Consider the following 25,114-nt stretch of genomic DNA (forward strand, 5'->3'; position numbering starts at 1 on the left):
GTGTTATTTTGTAAGGAACACACAAATATGTCTATATTGGCCCAGAGAAGGCGAAAAGACACACGTTTGATGCGAGTAAAAATGAAGGAATAGAAAGTCTTTATTTTCAATGATATTTGTAAATTTAATTTGTGAAATACAAATTTATCGCTTCACACACACACACACACACACCGCCGTCTTGCTAATAAAATATGTATTCTTATTAAATATGCAAATAAACCTTAGAATGACATCCCAATGAACAAAACATCTGAATGCCACAGTCGGTGTGTGACCGTATTTTTATTGACCGCCAGGTGGCGAAGTAGAGCACTATGTCAAAAGCTTCGAATCACCAACACAGTTTAGTAAAAGCCTCACACTGCTTTAGAAACCTCGTTCGGCACATCAACGCCATACCTATTACTATTCCAAGCTCCGAGTATTTGTACGCGTTTTAGCCATGCGAACATCCAAGTATCCCTACTTCATGCATTTCCTAAGATCAATTCAACCAGTGGCCGGGATGACCCGAGAGTCGCCGAGTCGAGCCGAAGCGAGCCTCGCAGTAACCCGGATTGAGGTGCGAGGAAGGCTGAGCTTCGCTGTTCTGTAGATAGGGGCAGAGTTTTCAGTGTATGTGTGAGTGGGAGATGGACCGAGGGCGCTCTACTGACTAGCAGAGGCGAAGAGCGACTCCAATAGAACTATTAAAATCATATACGCGATCGGGTCGTCGATAGGCCACTTCAAAATCAAAATAAGTCGCCAATCTTTCACATCTACTTCACACACACTAACACGGCATTGATGGTAATGTATGCAAGGAAACAACCAAGACTCGGCGATGGGTAAAGAGCTCTGTTTTATACTCCGATTTTCCTTCTCCGCTTTGACAATCCGCCATTTTTAGCCAAACCAAAATAAGTAGAAACTTAAGGAAGCCGATTCAGCTGTTGCAATTTCTGCCACTGTTCGTCAAGATGTTTTTTTTTTAAACTAATCCTCTTTCTCCTTTTCTTGTTTTATTTTGTAGGTGCACCGACCGAAGGGATTCTCAGCCCTACCAGGTAGAACTGAAACAAATAAGATTAAAATGGGGTAAATCTAGTGCAGGCTTCTGAAGCAGTTTAGGCCCCTGTGCGTAAAACACAGCAAAAAGTGCCTTATTCTCCACGGATTCAGCTTATAATTACACACACATTTACATTGCATTGCAAACATAAATCTGTGCTGTCATTAGTCGCATGCCCGTCGAATTTATCATGTTTTAAATGCGCTCAGGGCGCTAGCGACTTTTAACAGGCTAACGTTAACTTAGCTCGCTAGCGGCTAACGTTACATCAGGCCTGTATGCCACAGCTGTTTATTTATAAATTACCAATATAGTAACGAGTTTTATCATTGATTCAAGGTTCTCATTTACCATATGTTATTTTTGAGAAACCTTTGTATACGTAAACAAGAATTTAAGGGTACGAGGTTGTTTATAAATAGTCTTGATAGTTGCGAGCGAGTAAATGCAACAAAATCCCAATAAAACGATTGTTGTTATTGTGTAGACCATCCAGAGGTGCTTAATAATATGTTATACCAAGAGAAAGATGCTTCTAAGCCTTTCTGTGCTTAGTTCAGTCTTGCAATGACGTGCAAAGTATGTTATGACAAACATTATGTCATTATAAAGTATTTTGGTGTTTTGGAACATTTTAGATGATGGTCAATGGCTGGTAGACCATTCTAGACACGCTGTTCAGCTAGCTAATGACCATAGTAGACCAGATATAATCCAGCTCTAGTGAACTTTACATGTCAGAGAGTAATTGTGCAGCAGAGTTCAATGCAGAAATATCATGTTTTGACAGACTCTTAAGTACTCATCCAAGAGTCACCCCGATCACAGACATGAGAAGATGCGTGACAACAACGACGCCACTCCACCATGCAAGATGTTGCGGCGGTCAGACAGTCCAGAAAATAAACACATGGACAACACCGGCCATGGCAGAGCAAAAGCCATCCATCCACACCGGGGGAGAGACCGAGAAGGAGGTAAGAGGGGAGACAGGGAGTCATATTTTTAATTCAAGAGGCACAGATCTCAGGCTGATACAGGTGCCTAGTGCCTTAATTGGTGCATAATTGTTTTTATGTAAACATTAGTCATATATCTTATGTTTAAGTTTGAACAGATTGCTGTCTTTGTGGTAAACGGACAGTAAATGAAATCTCAGTACCTGAAGTGGGACCTGCTTCAATTGTTTATAAGCACCCTGCATTCACTTTATGAATGATGCTGTTTCAGATAGAAGAATGTTAGGCTTTGACTGAGCACTATGTGCTTTATCTTCATTTATCTTTCAAGGTCTATACTGAGTGTTTTCTCTTAAAATCAGGTATTAGCATGATCATTTTTTTCAGCAAGACGCTTTATTTTGCTATCTACATGAAGATTGCTTTCATTTGTCAAAGATAAGCTGTATTGAAAGACTTGGTGTGACTAACTTGTGATAGATCAAAAATGGTTTCAATTCACCAATAAAGTTATAAAGGAGAATTATTTTTTCTTAGAAAGATCCAAAATAATTTATTGGTATGGTAAACATTCTTTGGAGATAAATTTTCAGTTTTGCTAGACTGATTACGTTCAGTTGATTAAAATAAGCAGAGTAAATGTAGCGTTTACATATTTATGATTGTCCACCCAAAAATTTGCTCACTCATGTCATACCATGCCTTTATGATTTTCTTTCATCTGTAGTAGAGCGTAAAAGAAGATTTTTTTGAAAAATGTTGGGAACCAAACAGTTTTGGTGACCATTAACTTCAATGTTTTAAATTGTGAGGGGCAGTTTACACAACACCGTTTTTATTGTAACTAAAACATGTTTTGGCCATTCATTTAGATGAGAAAGGCATTTTGGAGGCCTAAAAACGTAAACTTTTTGAAAACTGGTTTCAAAATGCACGTTTTTGTTTTTTAAATTATACCATTATCTTCTTGGTTTAAACAAACAAAAACAAAAAACACAAATTTGTGAAAGTGGTGATGTCATGCGTATTGTGTGTTCAGTCGTGGACAGATCTGCTACATAGGTCAAGTTTAGCATCTTGTTAAAGATCCCCTTGAAGAATTAAAAAGTGTAATCATTATTTCAATATGTTATCAACATAATTTGTTGGCTATAATATATGCATTTGTAACAACCATAAATGGCCCCCATAAAGGGTTTGGGCGATAAAGCTAAAAAAAATATATAGAAATCGAAATTAAGTCAATCAACAAATTATATTTTTTTGCAGTCAAAAATAAAATAAAAACACAAAATATCAAGATAAATATTAAGATAAAGTAAAGTAGTGATGTCACGGTCAGGTATGTTTTCGATATAGCAAAAAGAAATCAGAGAAATTTCCTTCGATTTTAAAAAAGCAAAAATCATTAAAAGAAAAATAGTGTAAAAATAAGTGAGTTTCCCTACATCTTGAAACTTTTTTTTTTGTGTGTTATAAATGGGGGTGATATTTGAAGGAAAAAAATATCTTGTTTTGGTCATCACATTAAAAATAACATTTAAATATGATCATGTTTTAGTTTTTAAGTGCTGGGAAAAGATGTGTGACGTGCTTGAAAGCATTTTACTGTTCCTGCCAAACTTCCATGTTAGTGTTACTACATTAAATCCATGGGGAATGTTGCTGATCTGTGGACTTCAAGCCTATAACTAGTTCATTCATGGCACAGTGTTTCTACTGGCTTCCTCGTCAGCGCTGTTTGATATGTTAATAACGGAGAAATTTGAATGCTTCTCACTAGATCTCGCAGCAATGTTATTACTTCTGTTGTGAATTTGATTGCTTTCTTTACTGGATCTCTTAGCACTGTGTAGTAACAGTGTCACTTGATCAAGATAGGCTCGCGCTGCATTGGTCCAAACTGATAAACGGTCCGTGAAGCACAAAATAATGAGTAGCGCAGTTTCGTTCTGCTTTCATTACGTTAGCCATTAGATGTTGGCCAATGTTGTGGTGGTCGCGCGGGCGATGCGTGCGCATTAATAAAAACGTTGAGTGTTATATCGAACATTTTTTTTTTTATATATCATTACCGACAATGGTGTACCATCGATAAATACCCTATGTCATATATGCCCAACTAGGCTATATTGTGCTGTAGTAGATGCATCATGACAGATTTCACAGTTTGATTTGATTTCGATTCACAAGCTCTCGATTTTAGTCAATATCGATTCTTTTGGAAATATTTGCTTTTCTTAAGGAAAAAATCTAATGCTGTTAACTAAGCTGAAACCATATTTATATTTAGATAAAATAATCACCACTTTAAAAGAGTTTTATTCAGTCTTTTAAATTGCAGATTAGGCAGTTTATAAGTGAGAGTTTATATATGCTTTGAAATCGTATACAAATTGCATTTCTGAAAATCTGTTTTTGTCTGACCACTCTAATCAGATTTTGCATGATTTGTCACTTTCTCACGCCACATAAAACAAACATATCAGATGTTGTAATAGGAAACATGCTGAATGTCACTGCAGAAAGAAGGTTTTGTTTTTACAAAGTGCTGGTTGTGAAGAAAATGACAATATTGAGACTGGCATAGATGATCGCACAGAATAAAGCTGTGCATACGTTTCTGGTGACGGCCATGAAGACGTCTTAGTCCAGTGCGGTGACTTCACATTGTCATGTTGTAAATAAGACAACATCTGTATTATAAACTCCTCCAGTTTGCTTCTGTTGTTGTTTTTGGCTTATACCTACTAACGTAATGTCATTGCCATAGAAACCAATGCAGATATTCCGGAACATGAAAAAGTGCCACGAGACACAAATCAGATCTGAACAGTTGCGATACACTGTGTGGATGGTCAATATAATTTAGTTCAGATTCCAATCGGATGCACACATTTTTGGATTTGTACTGTGTGAACATGGCCTTAGTTTCTACTCCAATTTGTTGTTGCAATATGATTATTGAAGGAGTGGCTGTCATAAGTAGTTTTCATGATTAGGTTTTCAACTCTAAGACATAACTAACAGGTTAAGATATGATTATTTGATTGCACAAAGTTTGTGGAGATTATGGGATTAGAGGTGCTCTACAAATAATGTGTTAATTATGCTACAACTAAAAACAAAAAAAAAGCATAAATGATTGATCTATACATATACAAAATAATATTGGCTTGTTAAAAAAAGAAATATCGATTTTAAAAATGAGATCAATATTTTCAACCTAGCCCTAGTGTATGAAATGGAGTTTAAGGTGAATATGAAGTCTTGATGGAAGTTGGGACAGTTTAAGTTGCCTTTCACTTCTCTCTTTTTTTCCTGTTTTAATTAAATTACTGCATTGTCCGTATTATTGCATTCTAATGAATTTGATCAAAACCAAGATAAGCAAACTTGTCAAATACCTAAATGACTCCTAAAACATTTTATAAGGCTGTGTTTTTGCTTTTCTAACCAATACTCTTCATTAAAAAAGTACCTGCTGAACTTGCTTTACAGGCTTGAATTACTATAGTGCATTTCCTTGACTCCATGTTCACATGTAGGCTAATGTGAATAGTTGCTAACCTGTTCTGCCATTCCAAATATGAAATTTAATTGCTAAAATAATAGTGCAGGAGTCGTCAACAATATTTTTCTGTTCCCCGATCAGAGAGACTGTACATTGTATATCTTCTAAAGGTGCACTGTCAACATTAAGGAGTGCATCTAGATTACTTCAAAGCTAACATGCATGGACTAAAAAGCCACAAAGCTCAATTTTGATTTCATAGATATTGAGACATGGTATGTCTGTTGAGTCTAATCTTTTCCACACTCACAGTGGCTTTATATTCTTGTTACTGGCACACTTCTGACACATCTTCTCCGAGGTGGTAAAGACTCTCTGTACCCTAAGGGATGTCTGCAGCTGAAATGCCCCAGTGAGGGTTTGGCAGTTGGCTGCAGGTCACTTTAGGGGCTCTTGCAGGGCTTTCTGTGCGACTTTCCTGAACTATGAAACACTCTTTTCCACCTGAAGTGAGTTAATTACTTAGTGTACGAAACTTGTCTGAATTTGTGTTATTGGTGTACTCTTGCACTGCAATAGCTGACTAAGAAAAATTGCTGCTACAGTAATCAGGTACCCTAGCAATGGTTTGTCACACCATTGCAGACTATCTGCTCATTGAATTGGTCATCAGTTTAAAATGCTCACAGCCCAGTGTTCATTTCTGCACACAAACACAGCCCGCCTCAGTGCAGAGCTTGCACAAATAAAATCGACTCATGTCAAATGTAACGTTACATTAAATGTAGTAAACGTGCCCACTACTCAGTAGTACGCACAAACACTAACGTTACACACCACATGTCCCACGGTTTCTGTAAAAATAAACCAACACATAACGTTACAGTCAGCTCAGGCCGACAGTGTTTTCAGTGCAGTGAATGTGCCCACATTCACTCACAGACATGATAAGCCCCACGGGGCTCACCCGACTCGCGCTCTCTCAGCAGACTGCTATAAGGGAATCGAGCCCGGCAAGGCTGCCCGGCCCACCTCAAACACTGCAAGCACACACAATCTAAAGACACGGGAGGCACACCTGTTGACTGTTTGTTGACTTTAATTTGCGACAGTGCTGCAGAGCTTGCGGCCTTTAGGGACGCTAGACATGAAAGTTACAGGTCGAGCGCCCCTAGTGGCAAAACATTCCATAGTGTGGCTTTAAAGAGAAAAACGATTTTCATACAAACAAATTGATGTAAACTACACATTCAGGTTAATCGATAGAATCGATTTATCGCCCAGACCTAACAGGAATTGATAGTAAGGTCTAAAAGTATTTGTCTCGGCATCACTCATCGATATAGATGCTTGATTTTGCAGTTAGTGGAAACGACAATGAATAATCTGATGTTTTCTTGAAGCTTATAGTTATGTAGATCATGGTCGAATGTTCTATGTGAGTTGTTTTAACCAACTGGATGTTAATAACGATTAGTTGCATTGTCCTAGTTTTTAGAAATAACTTAAACTTGGTTTGTCTTTCTTTTAGGGACCAGTATTTCCCCTCAAGATAACTCCCATAACCACAGCTCTCTGCACAGCTCCAACTCTCATTCAAATCCCAACAAATCATCAGACATGGTATGTACCACAGTCTTAATATCTTCTAACTTGTTTGTATCTTGAAATGAGGCAGAGATCAGCACGAAATACAAGGCCATATTCTTTTCTTATAGCAACAGTAACCTTTTGCATCTTTGGCACAATCATTCTGTTGTAGAATGAATGTTTATTGAATAAATCAGAACATTTTATGATACACTAACTGCCATTTGTGCTATTAGTTTTGCATCAATCATGCTGAGTGTCTGTCTTACTAATAGTCTCAATTAGGATTCATTAATTTAGTACCAATGAAGTCAAAATAGAAAACATTTATCCTGGCAGATCTGAAAAGTTATTTCAGACTTCTAATAAGTTGTATGTTATTTTATAGGCCATTATTTGGATCTAACAAAATGATCTCTGGCATAAATTCGGCATCACTGTTAAATGTCCTGTCTGGATGTGTGGCAAACCTCCTGTGTGCAGACCATCTGTCCCCTTTCTGTAGATAATATGAGCTCTTCTGGGAGATGTAAGGCACAGCATACTTTTACCAGAGTAAAAAAAAAGACGATTTAACCTTCAGCATTGCATCATTCATTTAAGGTTTTGAAAGTTGGTTAATTATGATATTATGATATACTTTGAAATCAATTATGATATACATTGAAATCATGTGGTTTGATTTCTGTTAAATTTACATGTAAGAAAACAATTGCAGTCAAGCAGATAATTTGTTAAAGGGTAATTTTGGTCATGGATGAGGCCAAATTGGGCTGCATGCAGTGTCTTAAGTCTAAAAACAGACTGCCAAGGCATAGTAGGATAAGAACCAGGGTAATTTTTAACAAACTCGATTGATGGATCTAATATTTTTCTATATCTAAGATATCTACGATTGTTTTGGTGAGCCAGAAAAAAATATGAATCCTTTAGTATTGAAATGCCATGGACATGTTATCTCTGTGCTTGTGCTGCTGTTGGTATAAAATGGTCTTTGCTTATATGTTATGGGGCCACTTTTGATATGCTGCATAAAATCTCCTCCACACTCTGAAGATGGTGAGATGCTCCACCTACTTTATGAACACTCATCAAATCCTCTTCTTCTGCTCAATTACCTTTCCCAAGATTTTATGTTTTGTATTAAACCTTGTAATTATATTGAAGGTGAGAACTAGCTTTCGGCAGGCATACAGAGGTGAATTTCTTTCATGGTTTGAAATATGTACTGCTTAATTGGGGTTTCTTTCCAGGGCAGAGACAGTTTAGTGTGGAATGAAATTAACATCATTAATCATAGTTCTGCATGGAACATCTTTGTATTCTGAGTTACATTTTGAGAAATAAACTACCTTTCAAAAGTTTGGGGTCAGTAAGATTTTTTTTCAAGACCCCAATAAATGCATTGCTAGCAAAAATATTGTCAGAATACATGTCTTATTTTAAATGACCAACCAGGCAGAAAAATGCTTTTTGACTCCAGCTAACTGTCATGATAATCAACACATCCATGACCCATTGGTCAACAGGGAAATTTTATGTTATTTTAATTCTGGTTAGTGATGCTAGTGGCACAGAAATTGTACACTTTAGCCTTAATAATTACAACTGTGTGCTGTGAGGCTTTTACAGTCACACTGCTAGTTAGTGGAGGGTGTATTCAGGCAGATTAAAGAGGTGTCCTGCAGGGGCGATGCACAGAGATCCACATCATCAAATATTACACATGCTTGCATCAGGATTCATCTCTCTCTCTCTCTCTCTCTCTCTCTCTCTCTCTCTCTCTCTCTCTCTCTCTCTCTCTCTCTCTCTCTCTCTCTCTCTCTCACACACACACACACACAAACACACACACACACACACACACACACACACACGTACACACATTCTAAATGTCCTCATACTGTTGCCCTGTTTAGCCTTTCCTTAAATTTTTCCCTCCCTTTCAAATCTTTCCTGTTGTTTTTGCCTTTTGTTCTTTTTCCCACCCTTCGTTTCTACCTTCCTTTAACACCTCCTGTCTCTTTAAACAATCTCAATGTTCCCTGTCCTCACACCTGTTGTTGTTTTTTCTTCTGTTCAGCCGTATGAGCCAGCAGATGATTGGTCTGAACACATCAGTTCTTCAGGGAAGAAGTACTACTACAACTGCAGGACAGAGGTGTCTCAGTGGGAGAAACCCAAAGAGTGGCTTGAGAGGTATCAAACATGCACTCTTTCAACCCTCGCCTCAAACACAAATTCTGCTTGATTATACACTAGTACTCTAATCCATACACCTTGCCAGTGAAACATCGGGTGATTGATCCAAGTAGAAAATGTATAAACTAGTAAGTTTCTGCAGTAGTGTTGTCACGATACTAGAATTTCTAACTTCAGTACGATACCTTGAAAAATATCGATATTTGATACCACAGAAAAAAAACTGCCACAATATTAAGGGGCTAATGTTTTTTTTTTTTTTTTTTTTTTAAGCTAAATATAACAAGTCTAGATCATGACAATGAGGTATATTTTGCATGTTACATAAATGTCCTGAGTTCTATCTGTTACTATTTTTTCATTGGATCAGAGCTAACATGAGCCGTTGTATTTTTATTACCAACTGTTATCAAAGATTAAAATACACTGTGACAAATCCATTGCTAATCGGTCATGCTGGTTAATACATTAACGGAATTTGAACAGATTTAAATGCAAACGTGCATGCATCACATGCAGAAACAATGCTCACTGGATCGGCATGAAGTCAAGTCACTTTTATTTATATATTGCTTTTAAAAATACAGATTGTTTCAAAGCACTTAACAGTATATAATTGGTGGATAGTGTCAGTAATGAATAATAAGTTTAAACATTCAATTTTCAGTTAAAAGCATTTCATTATTGAATTCAGAGATGCCATTGTCTACCTCAGTTTAGTTTAATATCCGTGTAATCAAATTGATGATAATCGATAATGAAGGCATTTACATTGACTGACTAAATTTAAATATACTGACTTGATTTCTGTGTTTTATAAAAAAAAAAAAAATCTTTTGTTTTGCTAGAAAACCACAAGGAGCCCTTAAAGCTTTGTTTGTTGGCAACAGATGATTTATAAGTACTTTGCGTTACAATTTTGGAAAGATCAGTGTTCCACAATGCATGTTACAAGTGACCTCAGACTCACTGCACATGCAGAGATGTTCCGAGACACTAAAAACATAGTGCTGCTCATGTATTAAAGTGCACAGTGGTGCGCTTCACTTTGAAACAAGTAGCACATATATTTGCACATATTGGTTTTACTTCGGTTAAAGGCACTCTATGCAAGATCTGTACCTTAATATAACAGCTTCAAAGTCGTTTCGGTGGTTAACAAAGTCATAGTAGGGCGAATCATCCTGGTAGTAGAGCTTGGGGGGGACGCCGCGGGAAAAACTAGCCATGCAAGTTTGAGAGCGGCGCCCCTGACACATAACGAAATGGTTTACGGCAACGACGTCACATACATCAACAACAACATACTGTGTGAAGCTACTTGTGCGCATCCAAGAAAACTCGGTCAGAAATGTCCAGAAAAAGGGAAAGAGAATCGGACCGTGCTAGAAACTGCACAGGATCGAGTCCACTCGGTCGGACTTTTACTCCTTGGCGCGAGCTTAAAAGCAGCACTGGATTGTAACAGCGATGCTGACCTGCCGATCTTGTTGATGGACTTGTATGTAAATCTCTTATTTGTTAACGTGTTTGCGTTCTATGTTGCTGCACTAGCTTGTAGTTTGTCATTTTTTTAGGTGCTGTTCATTCATCCGTTGTTGATAATTAGACCAGTTCAATAATTCCCACACGTCTAGCTAGCTTTCGTTTACCAAAAGCTGTAAGCAGACTTCCTAACAAACAGTCGTTTCTCTTAGTTTTGTTGTTTTTTTCATTATGTGTTATTGCCGAGGTTGCCACAAGAGCTAGTTTGCCAGCTGAACTCAGGTGTTGTGATGTGTATCACGTAATGTTAATCCTGTGTCTGGTTCGGATTTCTTATATCGTGCGTAAGTTACTGTTCTAAACTTTATCTGACTAACTTCCTGACTAACAGTCACTTCCCGACTGTAATTTTTCTTCAAATTGTGTTGATTATGAATCAATTAAATCTTGACTCTGTTGATGTTGATTCCTGCGATTATAATGAGGGCATAGTCAATATCTCACATTATTATTAGGACATATAAGCCTAGAGGTTGTAAATAGTGTAATTGAACAGAATTTGCTAACTATTATGATAAATTGTAATAATCGTGTCTAATGAAATCATAACGGCCAATGTTATGAAATAATGCGAAGTACATTTAACTTTATTGATGTCATCTGACATTTTGTAATGTTTACATTACAATCAAAAACACAAATGAAATTTTACATTAGTCCTACACGATAGGCTATTTACTTGTGATTTAGCAGAAATCATGTAAAAACTTTATAAGCCAGCAAACGCGATAGGCAACTTTATTCTTATTCCAAAGAATTGACAGTAGTTCAGTATGCAGTAACAGGGCAATAACGGTTATTTACGACAGTGCAAGTACACCACAGCGGCTCTAGAGGTCACTGTTTTACAAAAAAACCGGAGAGTGCATTGTGTGCCTTTAATCTTGCAGCCCTAATGTCCTCATTGAATGTTGGAACCATTAATGTGTGCTGAAAATGTGCTACAGAAGCAAAAGGAAACAGGTGTGGTCTCCACTTAAAAAGTAACTTGCAAGAAGTGTAAATCTGATGTTGTTTTGTTGTCTTTGTATGCCTGCATCATTTGTTAATACCTTCCTGTTTCAGAGAGCACAGGCAGAAGGAGGCAACCAAGACGGCTGCAGTGGTCAACAGTTTCCCTAAAGACAGGGACTACAGGCGTGAAGCCATGCAGGCTACTCCCGCCAGCTTCTCCAGCTCTAGTAAGTCTGAAAACCCACATCATTCAGCTGTGTAATGTGGAAAAAAAAAAAAAAAAGGTTGTTTAAGTGAGTAGAGTCCAGTTTATTGGGGTAATCTCAAAAGTGATGCAGGATCTCTATAACCAGGAATGACATGATCATGGAAAAACTTTGTGATCTGAATCAAAGGCTAGAATCGGTTGTTTAGGCTTCAGACTGTGTTGTTAAAGGGGTTATAAAATGCATTTTCAGATCTTTATATTGCTTCTGGAGGTCAGCTTATGGAGCAAAGTATTTATTGCACAATTTGTATTTGTAAAAATATTTTTCCATCCTAATTTTGTCAAAATTTCAAGAGATGTTGAAGTAAATGGCCACTGCTGTGATTGGTGAGCACTTACTGTGTCCATGCTCTTTCCCACAGCTTTGTAATAGAGCTGAGTGTGTTTGAGCCCGATTATGAACACATGCAACCACAGAATTTTCCTCTGAGCACAAAATTCTTGGCAGTGCTGTAGTTTTCAGTACTAGATATTTAGAAAAAAAACTGCAACATTAAGAAATATTAAGAATCTGTTGTAAAACATTCTTTCAATCGCTTAGGCACATAATTTAAATAAACAGTTTGTTTACATTCAGGGACAGAATAACATTGGATGATCTTAAGAGTTTTAAGAGCACACCTCCTTGATAATACATGCACGTTAAGGGTCATGTAGACTAGAGAGAAATTGTGATGCCACGAATGGTGTGATTTCATACAGGAGATAATTATACTGTACTGTGCCAGTCTTAGGCACATTAGTGTTTTCACAAAAAAATGGTTTAAGCCAGTTATTTATATTTTTGTCCACACACAAATCTGATCTCACAATCCTCGAGTCCGTCTGTGATCACATGAAGAAACAGAGTCAGACTAAATCCAGAAGAACTGTGGCAACATCTCAAATGAAGAAGAAACCTACCTGAAAAACTGTGTACCTAGGAAATAGAAATACAAAAATAAAGTTAATTGGAGATGTTGCCACAGTTCTTCTGGATTTAGTCTGTCAGATTTATTTTTTTTCTGGTGCCAAATATCGATAAACTAAGGTGCTCTAAATAGATTTCCCTGCTCTGACGCTACTTTATAGCTTCTAGAGGTGGTGCTCAACACATGAATGAGGGAAAAAGAAATGCCGGTATCGGAGCCGAAACTTGTTATCAAATTGGCGCATCCCTAGTTTTGTTACTTTACATATGTTTCGTTCGGTAGACATCCGAGATAAAGAGGATGCATAATTTAGGTAGCAGATGATTCTGGAGACATTGGTGGTGTGGAGGTTAAGTATATAATCTCCTTTTGTTTGTGTTTTGCTGTTGCAGAATCATTATCGACATACTCCTCTTCCCTTTTTTCCACAAATGCATCACAGATTGGTTTTGTATTCATAGAATGACAACATTCAGAGATTTAGCAATGTTTTTGTTTCTAACATTTGCTTATCCGCACCACCCACGTAAACAGTGTCAGGGTCTCCTCCTTATCCATGCTGGTAGGAGTCAGCAGCAAGTCTTTGCCTCATGCAGCATGATGTGATAATGAGAACACCCCTGTGCTGCATGCTGCTATTGTTTGCTAGTCATCGCAGAAGTACTTCTCTTCAGTTAGAGTTTAGTTTTCAGTTCTTGGCTACATCACAGCAGTTGGAGAGTAGCAGGTGCTAAGCAGTAGGCTTAAGGCACAGAGTTTCCACTGACATGGAAAACCTGAAAATATCAGGGAATTTTAAAATAGTTTTCCAGGCCTGGAAAGGATGTTAACTTCCTTGACTTGGAAGTCATGGAAATTTCTGTAATGAATAATACATTTTTGTTGTGTTCTGTTCTAAAGTATTTCTCCAATTAGATATTGCTCTTGGGTAGAGTAAAATTGCTTGCAAGTGTAGCTATCTACGATTTTGAATTAATCGTCTTTTTTCCATAACGAGTCAGCCAAGCTAGAACACAATATTCTAAATGATTAATTAATGAATCTTACTGAATTTGATTTCATTTTAAAAGTCCTTATCAAATGACACAAATGATTGGAAAGTAATTCAGGTGTCAAATAGTGTGGGAACCCTGAAGGCGGTCTTTTTTTTTTTTTTTTTTTTTTCCCTCTGTCAGGAATTGTAATCACTTAACATTTAATGGACATGGCATTGTGAACAGGGAAAAGTGCTTTATGAAAATATTTTACTAGGATTTAAGAATTTATGCCACATCTAATTTCTTTACCATTTAAATGGAAATTTTGTTACTGACTAGTCTAACATACCCACGTAAGAACGTCAAAAACTAAGCAATCTATTTGAAATGGCCTATTTATTCTATGAATCAAAGAGTCAAATACCCTTACTGAATAGAGCTGGGACAATAAATCAATTTTTTGGTATGCATCGTGATTTTCTTTCCAATCTCTTTTCTCTTTCCTGAGCTTAGCTTTTGGCGAATAATTGACCGATTACCAAAATAATTGTTAGTGACAGCCCTAAATGTATCATTAACTTGACAGTATTTTGAAATTAGTTTTTGTAAAAAAAAAAACTAAAAAAAACAACAAAGAATTAGGTGGGTTCATTAATATTCTTAATGAAAAACACAACAAAAAAAACAGTACAATTACAAATTTGCTTCAATGGATGATATTAAATTTCGCTTTGAAACTAAACCTTCCCATTTCGTCCTGTCAGTCAAGAGTGATATCTGACTGCTGTCACAACTCTTGTTCGGCTTGCGCTGCATTGACCTGACGCGTTCAGTTTTTAATTGCAGAGTCTGTTCTCTAACTGAACAAAATTTATTTTTATTCATAAAAATCAAAATGGCAGTGTGCGGCGGTGCCACAGTGTGCAAGTGATGATATCGCTGTTACGGCTGACCTGTCAACACAGACTACCGCAGCAAGCCTAATAGGCAGATTTGCAGAGATGATTTTCGTGTAATGATTTTATATCTTTGTCCAAAGCTTGCTGTGTTTTTTATGAGAAGCTGTGTGCGCTGTATCTTAATTGTTTTTTAAGCAGCTCACAGCGCTTGTTATGCTTGTTATTATCTGTTAAGAAATGTTCTGTAGCGTATCGCCATCTTTCCAGCATTGGGAATTGTGGGTTATTTTTAGATCCTGACTTATGCTGCAGTTATTAAACAAATTAAAATTTATAGTTTAACTTCAGGTTTCCTCGGTACCAGGGCTTCAGACCGAGACAAAATGGTTGCATTTTGCAACCAAAGTTTGAGTGTGTGCGACTTTTACATCCAGTCGCACCTGTGCGACCAGTAAATTTGCCCTTTTTTACGTGTTAAACGTGGAAGGGGTGCGTCAATGAATCTGGAATGAGTGGCAAGCCAATGAGTGTCACAAGAAAAGGCAATGGCCACTGTAACTAATGTGTCCACAGGCTAATGTGTGGAGGGGAGGGGGGGTCCTAGAGATTATAGGGCACACTTAATTAAACCTCTGTGGGAAGGAGACTGGGACAAATATCACAACCTATTATGTGCGTCTGAGCAATGAGCAAGCGATCTATCGACTCGTTCTTTTGATCTGCGGCTATTGCCAGAGTCTACAGTATCACAGTACAGTACAGTATCGGATGATGATTCAGAGGTTTGTGTGGCGAACCCACCATTTTTCGGGATAACTGGCTGCGAGAATTCAGCTGTTTGAGGTACTGAAAGGAAACAAACTTCATATTTGTACTGTCATGACAGCGATGGTGCTGTCGTTTTACCTTGTTGCATTTTCAAGTGCACAATAAAATTTGACATTGAATTTGAAACGCATTGTAATTTCTGTATCTATTGAAGTATTAATTAGTAACGCAGTGGAAATTAGTAGAAATGTGAATATTTGTTTAGCATGTTGAATTACGGTGTGTGCCCCTAAATTTTCTGGTTGTGCCCCTAAAAATTTTTTGAGGGGGCCTGTGTGCTCCTAGTGAAAGTTAGTCTGGAGCCCTGAGTATTTCAGTGGATCTCACCACCTCATTTCCAGTTTTTGAATCAACTGTCTAGATGTTTTCAGGTGACATCTTGACTGTAGATGTTTTTAGTATGCTTTTTTCTCCTACTGAAAACTTTCAATAAGCTGTTTCAGGGTTCATTTTGTTGATCTGTATGGTGTCAGATTGAATTTTATTAAGGCCACACGACCAAGGTCTAATTTAGAAAGTTTAGAGGGATTTAATCTCTCTGAGTCTCCAAATTAGACCCTGCAGAAAAATTTAGCTTTAAACACTTTTCCAATAATATTTGATCAAATCCACCTTCAATTAATTGGAATGTTTTTATTTCTTGGCCTGCCCAACCAGTGGTTGTAGAAGTATTATTTACTGTTTGTTAATTTACATATTTAGTAATACATTTTTAATTGAGATTTAATTTTAATTTGATCTGTTATTACCTTAGTTAATGTACTATAAACTAACATGAACAATCAAGGTACAATTGAATTGCTAAAATAATAATGCATGCAGTAAAACTGTATATTGTACATTGCATAATGCTAGTTCAGGAAGGCTATATTACATCCTTGTTAACAAATGGGACTTGCAAAGTGTTGCCTATGAAATTTACATGTTTCTTGGTTATAGCTTAAAAAAAAACACACACACACATTTGACCTGTAATATTTTGATTTTTAAATTATTTTCTGTAGAAGTTCTGTTTTTAATATACATTTGTATATATTTATTTAATTTAGCACAATTCAGTTCAGCACTGTTTTGTTTGAAGTGTTATGTTTGTTTTTAATCCAGTATCTATTTTAAAAAATATCGGTTGAATAATCGGGTATAGGCGTGTATGGTCAAATCTAAATATCGGTATCACTAATAAAGATTCCCATCCCTTATGAACATCTTTAACTTCTATTATGTGATTTCTTTGAACCTTTTTTCTCCTATAAACAGAGTCTTTGAATGCCACAGAGAAGCCTTCGTCACTCACACCCTCCTCTTCCTCTGCTGCCGTGTCTGGCTTAAGCATGGCCAACTCAGCCAGTGGCGCCTCTGGCTCCACAGTCCCGGTTTCTCCAGTGATGCAGTCGCCGGCCCCACCCACTCTTCTCCAAGACCCCTCCCTCTTACGCCAGCTCCTCCCCGCTCTGCAAACGGCCCTGCAGTTGAACAACGCCAGTGTAGACATGGCCAAGATTAATGAAGGTAAGTGTATTGCATCTCAGTCAACGGATAGGATATTGGCCTCTTTGTCCAAAACATTAAAGGGACAGTCCCACTTGAGGAACCTGCAGAGGTTCTGCAGTGATGGCGGTAACCTTTGCGCTCTGAGCTTACGACTTCAATGTGGTGTGTTTGCAAGTATAGGTTTTGCAGCTTTATTCTTGTTGGGTTTTTGTACCACTCAAGCTGGTGTATAGAATTGCTTGTGTACTTGTGCTTGCTAGGCTTGCATCAGCTTTTCCTTTCTTAACTTCACATCTCAGGGATAAATCATAGCTTTGCTGCTTCTTGAACATGGCCTGTGTAAATTGCCATTTGTGAGCCATTGCTTCTCACTTTCCATCATTAGCTGCATTTGCAAACTATGATACTCTTACCCGCTGATTTTCCGAGCCAGAGCTAGGGCAAATGAGAAGTTTGGTCCAAATAGTCTGGATTGGAGTTTGCTCTCTAACCGCATCGGCATGACCCAGTGCCAGGACTGTCGTATCCTTTCATCAAAATGCATGAATATTGGAATATGTTGCAGTAAAGTCCCTTTAGTTCAAGTTGCCTAAAGGTGTTCAGTTCTCAATCACCCCACTTGAAACTGAAACTTAAACATATTTTCTGACCTAGGGTTGTCATGATACCAATACCAGTGAAATTTCACTATTTTCTAACAAAAAATATAAATATACATGTGTATATCCTATTGAAAGTTAAATAAACTAGTTCAGAAGTTTGGGGTCAGTAAAAAAATAAATAAATAAATATTTCAGTAAAATTGAGTTAAAAAAAATGTATCGATAAATGTTTCTTGAGCACCAATCAGCATATTAGAATGATTTCTGAATGATCAGCTGCAGCATTTCTGAATGATAATGTGACTGGTGTAATGATGCTGAAAATTAAGTTTTGCCATCACAGGAATAAATCGCATATAAAACATATTTTAAAATAGAGAAGTTATCTTAATGTCATAATATTTGACACTATTACTTTTTACTGTTGACACCTTTTATCACTCTGAATGATTTTAGTACTGTTCTTTTGACTGCTGCTTCCTGTCTTCACATTTTGTCCTTGCTTACTTGCTTCATTGTGTTCTCTGTTTTTTCTGTAGTTCTCACGGCTGCAGTAACTCAGGCTTCGCTGCAGTCCATGCTTCATAAGATATTGACTGCTGGTCCGTCTGCCTTCAACATCACAACTCTGCTTTCCCAGGCTACTCAGCTGTCCAGCCAAGGTAAACACGCACACACACACACCCCTAGGCTGTGCAATATGGCCAAAAAATCCCTGATTATTTTTTTATTTTTTCACAAATCTGAATTATGATTTAAATCTTTTTTTTTCTACTTAATCAATCTGCAGATGACAAATAAATTGTTCAAAACTAGTTTTAACTTTTTTTTTGTTTTTTGTTTTCCCTTCTGGCATTTGATCTGGATTTCCCCCTTGGGATTAAAGTGCAATCAGAAACAAGCCAGAAAGACAAAATTGCAGGCCCTGTAAACGGTGAAAACTTGACATAACATAAAATGGGTGGATTTAGACTGGGGGGAGCGTAAAAAAATAAAAATACAAACTTTCATCACAATAAGTGTACTGTAAAACTTTAAATAATAGCCTTGCCTTTTATTTTCCCAAATAGTCGAACTGCTCCGGATTGTATTTGAGACAGGCATCTATATGAGACAGGCCTTTATAATTTAGTGTTGAGGTTTTGTTCATTGAGTGTAGGCCTTAACAAGGATGTAATATAGCTTTCATGAACTAGCATTATGCAATATACAATATACAGTTTTACTCCATGCATTATTATTTGAGCAGTACAATTGTACCTTGATCGTTCATGTTGATTGATAGTACATTAACCAAGGTAATAACACATCAAATTAAAATTAAAACTCAATTTAAAATGTATTGCTAAATGTTGAAATTAACAAACAGTGAATAATAACACTTATTAACCTTAGTTAATGCTAAAACTGGAATCTTATTTCATAGTCATGCTTAAAGATGGCCATATTTAAACTGCAAAGGCCATATTACAATTACATAAATGTAGACCTATATTACATGTATAGTCTCTCCATTTATTTGCTTCTCTTTTAGAACACTTGATTATCTAATCAAAATAACAATATACATTGAAGAGATAAAAAATAACTGAAATCGAATGCGTTTCTGATTTATATTTCCGTCGGCTGCATGAACATATCCATGTTGAGCTAATGAATGGCTAATGAATGCATGAAAGTGACCGGCCGGAAATAAACTAATGGAAATAGATGGTAACAATTGCGACGTAAAACATTTGGGTCATGTCTGCGTGTGTTTTTGTCACATTGCTTTAATCTCTTAAGGTAGCCGTTACTTATGTTATTCCTCTCAGACTCGACGGCAAACATACTGCTGTTATTTCTCTGCTAATGCAGCATCTAGTCAATAGATGAATTACTTTATAATGATATGGCAATATGCACTTTAGTGTTGTATGTTCAAAAACTGATGAATTGGGTGACCGATATTTCAAATTAAATATAATGCGTTTTTATAATAACAACATTATAATATCTTAATTATATAGGTAAAAATATAATAAATATGTAATGTAGTTATCATATTTAGCAAAATACTGCCCTCTATAGCAATTTTTTTAAATCCAATTAACGTGCTATAATCATTAAATGAAAATGTAACGTTATGTGACCTTGTTCTCCAGCTGTTTTATGGACCTCTCATTTGTGCTAGAATGAAGTCCAAACTAAATTCCTTCGACACGTTGTTTTAGGGTCAGCTCTCTATTGTGACCTGATCTTGGAACTTTATAACTTGAGCTCATGGTTTTGATTGGTTGTTGGCGTGAGATTGTGTTGCCGACTCATGTCAGCTGTGGGGTTCTGAGTCAGCTTCCTCGAGTTAACAGATGGGGTTGGTAGCTTAACAAGGATCACACACAGGCTTGGCTGCTGCTGTCTGAGCAGATAATGAGCCACGTGGGCTTCAAAAATGATTTTTGGTTTTAACACAAGTAGCTTTGTGTATGGATTTGTCATACTGCATCTGTTATCTGGCAATGTCTTAATTGCATATTGAGTATATATTGTGTGTGTGTTAGATGGGGGTGAGTAATATCACCACAATCTTTTTTCACAATAAAAGTAATTGTATTTCACAGTAACGATAGATAATTTATTACCAATTGTTTATGGGAATACTTGCCAAGATGAGCATTTTGACACATTTTTGTGTGTTTGACCTTTTAAGTGCAGTAATCCTCAAAAGAGAACTCAATTTGACTGTGTGATATGGGTGCAAGTGCACAGAAAGCTGCTGTCAGTGTGCCGCTACCAAATTGCCTCCCGCTTTTTTCACGTCAGTTTGGGTGACTTGTGTGAATCGTGCAGATCCGAAGAGATTTTTGTGGGGGTGGGGGGTGTCTGATTATAATTTCACCAACAATAATTCTGGATTGCCTCCACCAAACAAGTAAATAGAAATAAGCAAATCAGAATTATTGTTGGTGAAATTATAATCAGACACCCCCCACCCGCACAAAAATTCAGCACATAGTTATAGGCATCTAAAGATTTATATGCCATCAGTTTCTCTTTACGATCGGTTTCTCTATAAGGTAGGTGTAGAAGTCAGGCCACTCAACCGAGGTAACGTAACGTTAATCCTGTCAGATCGTCCATGCATTGAGTGAGCGTGTAGGCGGCTACGGCCAATCTGGTTCTGTCCGTTAAAAATAACTTTTGGAAATAACAATCGCGGCCCTGGACAGTGAGTGACCTTACACATTAAGATAAAATCAGATTTTCTCCAGTCATTGTTAAACAAGCTAATAAAACTTGCTAACTAGCATTAGTGAAGCGGCCAGAGGGATCGTTCTGCCTCCACCTAAGCTCCGCCCACATAAAAACGTCACCATGTTTACCAACTGAAAAGGGGTCTATACAGCGTGCTAACGTCGAAAATTCAGCTGAATTCTAACAATAACTTAGCTCTCCTTATTAGCTCTTGCATGCTAGCTAATAGAGAGCCTAAGTCCCACCCATCCGCTTCCGGCTCATAGGACCTTATTTCGGAAAAAATATGAATGGTAGTCAATGGCGAGAGACAACTTATCTTTTTATTCCGTCTGAACTGTGCCCTCAATATTTTTTTTTTGCCCTCAAAAATATTTTTTGTCTCTCGCCATTGACTACCATTCAATATTTTTCCGAAATAAGGTCCCATGGTGGTCGACCGGAAGGGGAGGGACTTAGGCTCTCTAAAACTTTTTTTTTAAGCTGGGTCTCAAACATTAACAGCGCTGTGTTGGACAGATTTGTGCCGCGTGTTCCATGAGGGAGAGAGAGCTCGAGAGGTACGGGTGAGCGAGAGCTCGAGAGGTACGGGTGAGAGAGAGCTCAAGAGGTAGTGCTGTGCTTATGGGAAACTCTGCCCTCTAATTTTTCTGTCACTTTCCTCAGGGATGATTTCAGTATTTGAATTTATTTCAGTATTTAAGTATTTCTATATTTGAAATTTCTAGGTCTAGTAATTTTACTTTTACCTTTCTCAGACCAAGTGTTATAAGTGCTGCTGCTAAAGTTTTTCGTACAAGTAGATTATTATATTTAGGCTGAACATAGTGTAGGCTAAGCCTACCCATATAGATTTTAGCTAGCTAATATTAAAAAACAACTTGTTCTTCTAGTGATATTGATGACTATTACTGAGAACCACCTGTCCCTCGTCCACAAAATGTTATTGTGTGTTAATGTTGTTGTGAAATTTAACAATAAACATTTAACAATTTAAATTGTTTTGCTCACTCTTAAATTGTTTGCTCACTCTGTGTTTTTACAGTGGGTAATTTTGTCGCTTACGAGTTTACTTGGTACAAGGATGCTTGATTTTAACCTTGAATTGAATTTATAAAAAAAGATGAACAAATAAATTGCAACAGAAGCACAAATCTAAAAATACTAATGAAATAATTTCAGGGTGCCTGTTATTTTTGTATTATTTACGTACTTTTATTGTCTTTATTTAAAAAAAATATATATTTTCTCAGTTTAACATTCTGTAGCTATGTGCTTTTGATATTTTTAATAATTGTTTTTTAAATAAATATTCACTTTAGTGCTTCAACTTAACTTATATTAGTTAGTTGCCAAGGCCACATTTCAAGATGTTTAAGGTTTTTCATCTAATATATATACTTCAGCTTATTCAATTAAAAAATGTTTTTAGTTAAGAACACTGCAGTGTGTAAAACTAGATTTTAATCGGAACCAGAACTGCAATTGTTGTTAATGACATGCCTGTTGTGATTACTTCAGGCACTATATCTCTTCACCTTATTTATCTCTCTTTTTTTTGTCCTATGGAGTAGCCCAGCAGTCCAGCCAGTCTCCGATGTCTCTGACATCAGACGCTTCCTCTCCCCGGTCGTACGTGTCTCCCAGAATCAGCACGCCACAGACCAACTCAATCTCTCTCAAACCTCCCCTCAGCACCACGCCGGTCTCCTCGCAGACTAAGGTATACAGCGGTCAAATAGGATGACAGATGTCAAATGAAACTATGGCTTTGTAATGCTCTCTCTCTCTTTCTCAGATTAACATTATGACAAATAAGTCCAGTTCTCTCCCTCCACCATCATCCCAGCAGTCCCTCCCCACAGACAAACATCACGACAACGGCAATTCTCCACGGCTGCAGAGACAGAGGTGACAAGACGTTTGGAAGGGATTAAACAGATCCATCAGAACTGAAATTTATTGAAGGCTTATGGGTATTAACTGCCCACTGCATGCCATATTTTTAGCTTAAAGTGGCTTTTGTGGTGTTCGACTGCCATCTTCTGGGAGTTTATGGTATTGCTGCTTTTGGTGTTCCTGAATCACATTAAAATGAATGTATTTGTAAAGAGTTGGTGCAGACAAAGTAGTTTTGCTTTTCATAAAAATGTAGACGGACATTGACCCATCCACTGTTTGTGATTTGCAGCAGTCAGAGAAGTCCATCTCCGGCTTCGAACCACATGGGCAGTAACAGCAGCAGTAATAATGGCGGTGGAGGTCAAGGACCAGGTGTAGTCAGCGGAGCGATGCCCCCGGGTTCAGTACCTGCCAGCGCAGCCTCAAGCAGAGCAACATGTACCTTCACACCCACGCTGGCCGCGCACTTCAATGAGAACCTCATCAAACACGTGCAGGGGTGGCCTGCGGAGCATGTGGAGAAACAGGTATGGGAATGTGAATCGGTTCATTTCATAATCTTATTTGTGATTTGGATTCCATGACTATGATTTTTTTCTTTTTTTAGGGTGACTCTTACGAACTGTCTAGGGACTGCGGATGAAAAATAGCCTTTAGGCTAATTCTGGCATATTGACAGAAATGTTTATGAATATGCACTGTCCCTGTACTAAATAAATAAATAATAAATAATAATAATAATTTATTTAAAAGTTTGCGGTCTGTAGAAACATTAATGCATAAAGGTGACCTCAAAGACATGTCAGGTATGATATGAATTTGAATAAATGCTGGTCTTTAAATGCATAGCTTTTCGATCGAGGGAACCCATCCACCGCTAACTTCCGAGTTGTCCTACAAAGTGACGTCATAACTTCGGCACTCTATTGATTTGGATTAATATGCGTGAGGGAGAGAGAGCACGGAAGCACTCGTTGTTTGAAGACTTGAGAGTGCGCACGGGCGGCCGGGGGTGCTCTCTCTCTCTGTAACATTTTGCTTTGGCGGCTGCCAAAAAGCACACAATTTGATGCGTTTTATTAGATTAAATAGCCTACAACCTACAAGTAGATAGTTTTGAACACTGGCTCGTTATGTATTCTCTCAAATATATATTTTGAATAATTTTTAACCCCCCAAAAAAAGCTACAGACTGTAACTTTAATGACCCTTGTAATATACAACACTCACTACGTCTTACTTTTTAAATAAGCTCAAAAATGTAAAATAAGGGAAGGAAATGAAGAAACCGTAGTTTAGTTGCCACTATATATTCCGTCTCATTAAAAAATGGCACACATCTGAGCCATGAAGTATTGGGAACACACAAAACATCAACAGTCCCGTCTTGATCCAAAAATGTTGATATTTTTGTTGCACTGCTAACTGTTCACATGTGCCTCTTTTTGTCCAGGCCTCGCGGTTACGTGAAGAGGCTCACACCATGGGCAGCATCTACATGTCAGAGAACTGCACAGAGTTGAAGAACCTGCGCTCACTGGTGCGAGTGTGTGAGATCCAGGCCACATTGCGCGAGCAGAGGTGCATTTCTCTTTCTCATACAGCACTGCATGTGCATATGACGCCCATTATTGCTCATATGTGCTAACTTGGTTCTCTTTTTCTACAGGATACTGTTTTTGAGACAACAAATTAAAGAACTTGAAAAGTTGAAGAATCAAAATTCCTTTATGGTTTGAGGAACTCTGGGCTTGTGATGTGGTCTTGAAACAGGAGGAGAGAAGGGGGTAGGTGAATGGGCGGGCAAAACCCACTTCATGCGCGCGGAACCCTGGAGAACCAAAGTTCTGTTGCGTTCTGCTCTGGGCCCGGTCTTACATTAAACAAACTGCAGCGAGGTCTTGCTTGGACTGGGAGAGGGAGGGGAGAGCGGTGCGGGGAGGTTTTCAGAGGAGCTGCCCTCGCCCCGTCCCTGTACATGTAGATTATTTGTAGATGTTATTTCCATGTTGTAAATATATTTTGTAGATGAAGCCATGGGAAGCCAGGCCTATCAAAGCTTTTGACATCCAAACGTTAAACTAATCAGCACCGAGGCAGACTGGGATCTCAAGTGCCCTCATTGTCACCACATGTAGAACTCTTGACTGCAGATTTTTAAATGACATGATTAAAACAAAA

General features: G+C 37.6%; 1 protein-coding gene across 2 annotated transcripts; it reads left to right on the forward strand.

Moving 5' to 3' along the window:
* Positions 1 to 302: 302 nt before the first annotated feature.
* Positions 303 to 25,114, forward strand: waca (WW domain containing adaptor with coiled-coil a). Of its 2 annotated transcripts, none has more exons than XM_039661353.2 (13): positions 303 to 833; positions 1,019 to 1,052; positions 1,848 to 2,034; positions 7,062 to 7,153; positions 9,204 to 9,319; positions 11,933 to 12,048; positions 16,962 to 17,213; positions 18,337 to 18,459; positions 22,606 to 22,754; positions 22,830 to 22,942; positions 23,223 to 23,460; positions 24,387 to 24,514; positions 24,603 to 25,114. In XM_039661353.2, exons 1-13 carry the CDS (start codon positions 793 to 795, stop codon positions 24,670 to 24,672), a joined length of 1,659 nt encoding a protein of 552 aa, XP_039517287.1. In that variant the 5' UTR covers positions 303 to 792; the 3' UTR covers positions 24,673 to 25,114. The 2 variants fall into 2 exon arrangements, with proteins under 2 accessions (XP_039517287.1, XP_039517288.1); XM_039661354.2 differs by having other exon boundaries at positions 23,226 to 23,460.

The sequence above is a fragment of the Pimephales promelas genome, chromosome 17 (genome assembly GCF_988280905.1).
Source record: "Pimephales promelas chromosome 17, fPimPro1.hap1.1, whole genome shotgun sequence".
NCBI lineage: Eukaryota > Metazoa > Chordata > Actinopteri > Cypriniformes > Leuciscidae > Pimephales > Pimephales promelas.